The 8,890-nt window shown below is 36.0% G+C and overlaps 1 protein-coding gene across 3 annotated transcripts in view; it reads left to right on the top strand.

Annotated features, from left to right (window-relative positions):
• GRB14 (growth factor receptor-bound protein 14) overlaps positions 1-8,890 on the top strand; it is a 132,124-nt gene that overhangs the window by 109,818 nt on the left and 13,416 nt on the right. For all 3 annotated transcript variants that reach the window (XM_012655827.1, XM_012655828.1, XM_012655829.1), the window contains exons 5-7: positions 1,412-1,549; positions 6,468-6,578; positions 6,770-6,865. In XM_012655827.1, coding sequence (XP_012511281.1) covers positions 1,412-1,549; positions 6,468-6,578; positions 6,770-6,865 — 345 coding nt within the window. The remainder of the gene's footprint in view (positions 1-1,411; positions 1,550-6,467; positions 6,579-6,769; positions 6,866-8,890) is intronic.

Genomic DNA, 8,890 nt, shown 5'->3' with positions numbered 1-8,890 from the left:
TTAATAACTTGGAAAGCACTCAAACTAAAAAAACCTACTTGCCTGTTTTGCATGTCAATTAATTGTTATCTGTGGCTCATTAAATTAAGAATTTTTTCGTAATCTATTTTAAAAAACATAAATATCTACTCTCAGCATTAGTAGCCTTTTGAAATGTTACATTGTTTTAGTTAATAATTTCTCTTACTTTCAGTTTTCCCTTTTGCATTTGTTTGTTCATAAAGATGTCTGGTTTCTTCTTTTCATGATACACTAATGCATTTCCACTGTTGTGTTAAGGGCACTGAGCACAGCCACTCAGGGAGAGCCATTCCTTTCGATTCTCTTTTTCTTGACCAACACATGGTCACTGTCTCAATTATTACTGTGTAACAAACTATTCCATACCTCCATGGCTTAAAATGGCCACTCACAATTTTCCAGCAATTTTGTGGGACAGGAATTTGGGAAGAGTTTAGCTGGGTGGGTCATCTCTGAGGCACACTGGCCCAGTGGCTGGGCACTAATTATGTCCTTCTAAGATGGCTTTGTCACTGCTGCATGCACCTTGATACTCCTTGGAGCCTCTTTCTCTCTGTCTCCACGTAGTGTGTCATCCTCCAGGGCTTTTCCAGTTGCATTGGGCTTCTCACCTATGCTGGTCTCAGGGTAGTCACATTTCTTACTTGAAAACTGGCTTCCAAGAGCCAGTGGCAGAAGGCACCAGGCTAGTTAAGGACTACGCCTAGAACTGGCAGATTCTATTGGTCAAAGCACTGAGAGCCTTGCCCAGATTCAAAGAGGTTGAGAAACAGACTCCACCTCTTCATGTTTCGGTGGCAAGATCATGTTGCCGAGGAGCATGTGGGATAGAAGATTTTGTTGCGGTTCTCTTTGGAAAACATGACCTGCTGTATCCACCCACAACTGAGAACCACAGATGACAAAGAATGGATTGTTTGCTCTACCCTCATCAAGGAGGTGAACTTGGCTCAGCTTCCTACTTCACAGTTGAAGTCAGGATTGTGGTCTTACTTACACCATAAGGAAGTTGGTAGTAAACCTGTAACTTCAGGGAACTCGTGGAAAAGGATGAAAGTGTATCAGGACTTAACTCTATAGATGACAAGCTAGTAGCTTATATTATAATTTTGGTATTTGGTTAAGTACTGATCACTTAGAATATATATTTTGAGAGCATATTTTCATTTTTAACCTGTCTCAGGTTTTCGAAAGACTCTCTGATTTATTTCCTGTTGTGTGTGTATGTATGTGTATATATATATATGTATATAGTGATTTCTGTAATGGTATATAAATGGTATTGATGCTATTTGATTTTATGTCTTTATGTTTGAAATCTGAACATGATTAGTATAAGGCTACAATATCATCGATTCAATAATGGTATGAGAGTATCTATTTCTTCCAGATGTTTCTGAGTTCAAGCACATATCCTGAAATTCATGGCTTCTTACATGCAAAAGAACAGGGAAAAAAGTCTTGGAAAAAAATTTACTTCCTTCTAAGAAGATCTGGTTTATATTTTTCTACAAAGGGGACATCAAAGGTAAATTGAAGTATCAGTGATGTGTTATGTGTGATATATTAGCTGTAAGTTAAAACATGCTTTGCTTAGTTGTATTTATTTCTTATTACTCGATGTCAAGTGTTGGTCTTTTTTTTTGGATCCCAAACATTTGCCATAAGGTGTTTAAACAGTATTCAGCTTTATTGCACACTAGTTTTAACATGTATCTTTGATGGAATCTACACGCTCTTATTTCAGTACCACATATATTACTCATTTTTCCCTACCAAGAATTTACTTCTTTTTCTTCATCCTAGGCTGCAGATTTTGAGGCCCAACATAGTTTACACCTTTTCTTTTTACCCCAGGTCATATGACTGATCTTGTCTATTCGTTGATCAACATCAACAGAACAGTTAATAACACTCAGCTGAATCCTTTATTGCTCTTTAGTCATTTTTTGTGTGTGTTATTTTGTCTCCTTACTTAGATTATACATTTCTAGAGGAAGTTATGATGTTTTGATCAGGGATGGATGGATGTGTTTACCTGCATGCTTGTATATATACGTATGCACGCGGTTCCCTAGGTACACCTGTGTGGAAGTCCATATGCACGTCCATAATCACTCAGAATACACTGTGTATTCCACAGTGCTCAGCACTATGTAGTCTTGGTTTCTCTGTGTCTAGTCTATGTCCATTATGCCATCTAGTCTGTGGTTTAAAAGTGTTGAGATTTTATGCAATGCATTGATACCTTTCAAGTAAAAATACTTCTGTGAGTTTTTATGGGAGGCTATTGTTATTCCATTTTCGTGCATCTATTATCAGTGATAATGCTGTTGTTTCTTTATGGGTAAACTGTCATTTCTCTCTAGCTATTTTTCAAATATTCTTATAATCATTGGTATGCAGTAGTTTCCCTGCCATATTTCTAGGTGTGTTGAAATATAGTCTGCTAAATTTTGCTTGATTCTCAGCACACACATTCAATCTGCAAACTCGTATTTTTCTTTTATACTAGAAATGCTCATCCATTATTTCTTTGACTATTTCTTTACCGTTCTCATTATTTTATTTTTAAAATTTTCAGTAGGATTTTCTGTCTTGATTAGTCATGGCTCCCGATGTCCCTTGGCTTGACTAACAAATCTCTGCCTTTGTCTTCACCTGGCCTTTTCCTCTTTCTCTCTTTGTGTCTCTTATAAGGACACTTGTCATTGGATTTAAGGCTCACCTGGATAATCTAGGATGATCTCATCTTGAGATCCTTAATTATATCTGCAGTGACCCTTTTTCTGAATAAGGTTACATTTGAAGTTTCCAGGGGTTAGTGCATGTGCATATCTTTCAGAGAGCTACCATCCAGCCTACGACAGAAAGCCACTGAAAAATTTTGAACAAGGGAGTGAAATGATCAAAAGAGTGTCTTAAGAAGATTAGTGTGGCCATAGGGAGCTTGAAATGCGAAGGAGAGAAAGAAAAAGAGATTGAAGGGAAGAGAGCAAGGGAGGCAGAGAGAGAATAGGGGGAGAGAGGGAGAGAGAGACACAGAGAGAGGAAGAGAGAGAGGGAGGGAGGGTAGGAGGGAGAGAAATTGATTATAGGTACAGGTGCTAATTAGATGATCATTTCAGTAATCCAGGTACGGGTGATGGGGTCTAACCTAGGATGAGCAGTGGAGGAGAGAAGAAAGGAATGGCTGCAAGATTAAATGGCTTATTGCCAGATTTTGATGACTGACTGATATGAGAGAATAAGGAGCAATTAAAAATGTTCTTACTATCACAAGAATGGAAGAACAAGCACCACATGTACTCACCATTAAATTGATATTAATTGATCAACGCTTATGTGTACATATGGAAGTAACATTCATCGGGTGTCGGGCAGGTGGGAGGGGATGAAGGGACGGGTAAATTCACACCTCATGGGTGCGGTGCACACTCTCTGGGGGATGGGCACGCTTGTAGCTCTGACTCGGGCAGTGCAAAGGCAATAAATGTAACCAAAGTGTTTGTACGCCCGTAATATTCTGAAAAAAATATATTCTTAGAGAAAGATAAAAGAAAATATGTAGAAAATGATATAAAAAATAAACAAGAATAAGAGGTTTGCTGGAAGGTTATTCTCTTGGAATCCAAATAAGGATCTTAGTTCTAGATATGTTGTATTGAGGATGAAACATCCACATGGAAATGCCCAGAACACAGCTAATGATGGAGACCAGATACTTGGGTAATGGTCCTGACAGGAGATGTGGAGCTGCAAAGGAGTCATACTTGACCCTTTCCCATATTTTCTCCAACTATTCTTGTATAGCTTCCTCCTTTCCCTCATATACAGTTTTTCTTTGTTGCTTGTATGTGTGTATTTTCTTGCAGTGTAACGCTTCATGGAATGGAGCTCTACTAATTTAGTAATGCGTCGCCTTACAGAGATCTTGTATTTTTGAGTGTATACTATGTGGCTACTAGTAGTCTGTCATGCACATGGATTTAACTAATCTTTCTTCAACATTTAAACCAGTTTTCAAATTTTTATGTCATAAATAATGTTACGATGAATATTAATTCATTTTTGCCATTAAGATTTCAGACATGTTCTGAACCATTTTAATGAGATTGCTCTTTTGCTAGTGTTCCTAATGTATTAAATAATATACAAAGTATTTTTTAATCAAATGCGTGCTAGAACATCTTTTTACTTTTAACATCAGAGAAAAATGGCTTCTAACTCCAATAAGTCATATTTATCTCATTCTAGTGATTCTTCACTGGAAGATATGATAATGTCGCTTTCACTCTCAAATTCTTACTTTTTAAACAGGTTTCTCATTAAAATCCACTGCCCATTATATTTTTACTTCATCCTTCACTTCCTCTCCCTCCCACATCATGTAACAAAACAGCCCTTCTTCCTTCGTTCGACTGGATCAATGCTCTCATCCTTGCAATGGTCTTCCCCTGGGCCAGGCAAAACTGTAAGCATCAGATCTCTATTCTCAGGCCAGACCTTAGTTCTCAACATAGAGTCTGACTTTGCTATTCATGAATACATAATATTCCTCTTCTCTAGCCTGTGCCTAATGAGCTCATGATCCATAGTGTATACATGAAAATGATTTTAAGATCCCCCTCCAAAAAAAATTTAGATGCTGTCAATGATTATGACCTTGATACAAATTATGTAGATCATCTAATGTCTAATATGGCATTTCTACATGGCAAGGAAGCTATTTCCTGTCCTTTTCTCTGAGGAGGTCTTGATTGATTTTACTTTCTAAAGATATAAAGATGTAAAGGCTGTAGGGGAGTTAGTTAACCACTGCTGCAAGCCTTGGAAATGCGGCTAGGAGTTATATTTACAGAGAGACCTCTATGTACCCTCCTCTCCATCTCCCTCTTCCGTACACATGTGCATGTTTAGATTTTGCTAACTGTCCAGCTCAGTCTTGTGGTCTTACAGTGCCTTAAGCCTCATATGGCTGCAGTAGTGGAACAGAAATTAATCAAGAGAAAAACATCTTCATGCTTTTTCTTGCCTTCCAGTGTTTCTTGAGCTGCCTGATAGTCATATTTGAATGACTCAGCTATTTGACTTCTACAGCATTAGCGGACAGGGAGGGTTTTATTCCATCTTCATAGAAATCAGACGTTTTGACTAGCAAATTAGTTTCTATCAAGAAATATGGTTTTAAAAGCCATGGCAATAGGAGTACCTTTCTCCTTCCTCCTCCCTTGTCTAAGACTTTTTTTTTTTTTTTTTAACATTTTACTTTTCTGCCTTATCCTCCAATGGAGTTAGAAACTGCAGTTATTCAAGAGATTAAAATGCTTAAAAACAGTGACCTATAGAGAAACTCTTGCTCTACCTGTCATCAGAGATGGAATAGCTTACTGGGAAATGACAATGAAATTATTTTGGATTTGAATAAGGTTGCTCATTTTGCTGAATGTTCTGTGGGTTGTTTTTGTTTGTTTGTTTTTGTTTTTTAGAGCACTGCTTTTCAAATTTTAGTGCATGTAAATCACCTGGGATCTTGTTAAAATGCAGATACTGATTCAGTAGGTCTGGGGTGGGCCCTGAGATTTTGCATCTCTAACAAGCTCCCAGGTGATGCAGATGTTGCTGATCTGAGACCACACTACTAGTAGTAAGGTTTCAGAGAACAAATGCATTTTGGCCAGTTTGATTATACATTCAACCTCAGAATTAAGCACTTCTCCAAGTTATTAACCTATCACAGAATAATATGACCCAGTGATTTCCCATGACCAGCTCGAAATCTCATGGATTTCCCGGAGAAGAAATAGCTGTTCGTGGTTCCACTTTGCCTTGAAAATCAGAAACATTCTGCTGGCAGCTAATTTCCCTTGAACTTATCTGTACAGCTTCCTTCTTTTTGTAAAGCAAGAGAGTCCTGTAGCCTATCTCTTTACTTCCTGTGGTGTGTTCTGCAGTACACAAACGTGAGGGATGATATTGTGTCTGAAGAAGCAGAAATCATCGTCTCTTTCTCCTTTTTCTTCTGTAACTGCTACAGAAGCTCAAACTAACCTTCTTCCCTTTGTCGAACTATCATTATTTGAAATGTGGATGAGGAAAACATTTCCCAAAGCCTTTCTTTGCTACCTTTTCTCTCTTTTAGATACCTTGAAAATAGTGGTTAAAGGGAATAGGAAGTTGAAAATAGGAATTTATATATTTATATTATTGGAAGTTAAATTACAAACACACTGCCATTTCCCAAATTCATTAAAATTATATCCAGTTCCTGGTTATTTAAGGATATAGTGACTTAGTTTTTCTTTCCTTTTATTTTTGTAACATCCTACTGAAATTCTGTTTGGAATAATTTTTTTGCCCAAGGTATAAATGGTGTGATATAATGGAAATAGAAAAAGTGCAAAAACATGTATCCATTTTGACACTCACACCTATATGTTTTTCAGGAACCACGGCATTTGCAGTTTTTCAGTGAATTTGGCAATAGTGATATTTATGTGTCACTGGCAGGCAAAAAAAAACACGGAGCACCGACTAACTATGGATTCTGCTTTAAGGTACAGGCTTAATATTTTGATAGATGAATAAAGCAAGCCTCAGTCTCTTAGGTAAGCTTGAGTTTCTTTTAACTTCTCTTAAAAAGAGACAGCTTTCTCTTATATATAGGAGAATTTTAGTGGCTTTTATTTCAACAGGTGTTACCTTCAAGATATGCATTAACGATAAACAATGTGCTGTGGCCTTCTAGCCTAACAAAGCGGGAGGGCAGAGAGACCTGAAAATGCTCTGTGCAGAAGAAGAGCAGAGTAGGACGTGCTGGGTGGCCGCGATTAGATTGCTTAAGGTAATCTCGCTGGAGGCATGAATTTCTATTAAATGCCGTGAGTACCATAAAAGTTTGAAAATATCTGTATTTCAAACTGTGAAGACTCACTGTGAATCTTTGTGGCTATATGAGAAAGGAGAAAAATCACCACCAAATATGTGTATTTTTTTTTTTAAATCTAAAAGATAAACATTCGCAGAGTGGAATAACCTAATACATTTATCTTTAATGTGTAGAGTAAATATTCTGTTTCTAGAAATGTTCTGATATTTTTTTTGTAAAAGTATTACCCACATAGCCAGTATATCTGAATGAAATGACTCCTATACGTGACTTAGTCTGCCTCTTAAAAATGTTGCTAGCAAGTTAATGTAAAGTGTATTTTAAAATGTGCCCACCTGAATACCTGTTTTGTGTTCCATTTAAGTGTTTTGTAAACTGCTTTCTAGTTTGATAAATACGACTCAAATTATTGTATAAATTTTACTATAAATATATTTTTAAAACATCTACTTCTATGCTAAGTAGAAATTATAACTTCCATAGCATAATTTGTTGGTGGAGCATTTTGAAACAAGTAAGAATATTCTAAAGGTAGGTACATGAATGAAAGACATAAGTAGAACTGGTTTCTTCCAGAATGTATAAAAAACACATACTTATTTTTGAAACCTGTATGTTGCTAAATTTAACAGAATTTTAAATTTATAATTATAACAATTTTCAACCATTCCTTTTTGAAGATAACTGCTTTGGTAGTCACAACTGGGGAAAGAAATTACAAATTTTTTTGTTGTTGTTGAACAGATACAATCCAAAGAATGTGCCTGTTCATATTAGTTAGTATCATTGCTGCAGAAGTCAACCAAATATATAATTTACCATTACTATTAAATTTTTGGTTTAAAATGGGAGCTTTAATATTTTCCAAGGTACTCTTTATATTAATAATTCATACCTGGGCACTAATATAATTTGCCAATATATACATTATGTATATTATATATATGGTCCATGTATTATCATAGGAAGATTCAGATCGTTAACAATATATATATTAAAACTGTCTTTTTGACATATTTAGGAATGAAAATCAGAACAACTGGGGCCTTGTGAAGTCCATTGCTCTTGTCCTTTTAAGCCTTTAGAGGCCGCCCCTTTCATTTACCCTGAAAAGGGATACAATAAACTTTTTAACTGATTTGTAGTTTGTGTATTTTCCAGGTCCACTATTTTTCTTCTGCCATTGACATTTTTACCTCTTCTGTAATCTATTAACCTTTTATTAGCATCCAGGTTAAGAGAGAGCTTCAGGGTAAAGAAGGGAAGAATAATCGTAATCAGAATTATTATCATACCAGGTTTAGAGGAAAACTTTATTTTGTGTTCTTATAATTTTTAAATTCGAGGACAAATTCACAAAATAAAAATTAACCAAACTATTTTGAATATGAACAATTTAGTGGCATTTAATACATTCAAAATATTGTACAACCACCACCTCCATCTAATTCTAAAACATTTTCATCACGTGAAAAAGAATTTCTGTACCCATTAAACTCTCAGGCCTAGGCAACCACCAATCTGCATTCTGTCTCTGTGGATTTACCTATTCCGAATATTTTATATAAATGGAACCTTACAGTCTGTGACCTTTTGTACCTGACTTTTACTTAGCATAATGTTTTGTGGTTCACCCACATTGTAGCTTGTGTCAGCTTTTCCTTCCTTTTTATGGCTGTATAATATTGCATTGTATGTATATGTATGTTTGATAAACAATTTGTTTATCCATTTATCCATTGTTGGACATTTAGGTTGTTTCTACCTTTTGACTATTGTGAATAGTACCACTGTGAACACATGTACATGTATTTAAATACAGGTTTTCAATTTGGTGAGTGTGTATGTAGGAATGGTATCGCTGGTCATAGGGTATTTCTGTATTTAACTTTTTGAGGAAGTGCCAAAATGTTTTCCGCAGTGGCTGAACCATTTTACATCCTACCATTTTTAAAAATTTTCTTCCAATACCACTTTATA

The sequence above is a fragment of the Propithecus coquereli genome, unplaced genomic scaffold (genome assembly GCF_000956105.1).
Source record: "Propithecus coquereli isolate 6110/MARCELLA unplaced genomic scaffold, Pcoq_1.0 Scaffold49, whole genome shotgun sequence".
NCBI lineage: Eukaryota > Metazoa > Chordata > Mammalia > Primates > Indriidae > Propithecus > Propithecus coquereli.
The sequence above is the reverse complement of the archived record's forward strand: the minus strand, read 5'-3'. Positions and strand labels throughout refer to the sequence as shown.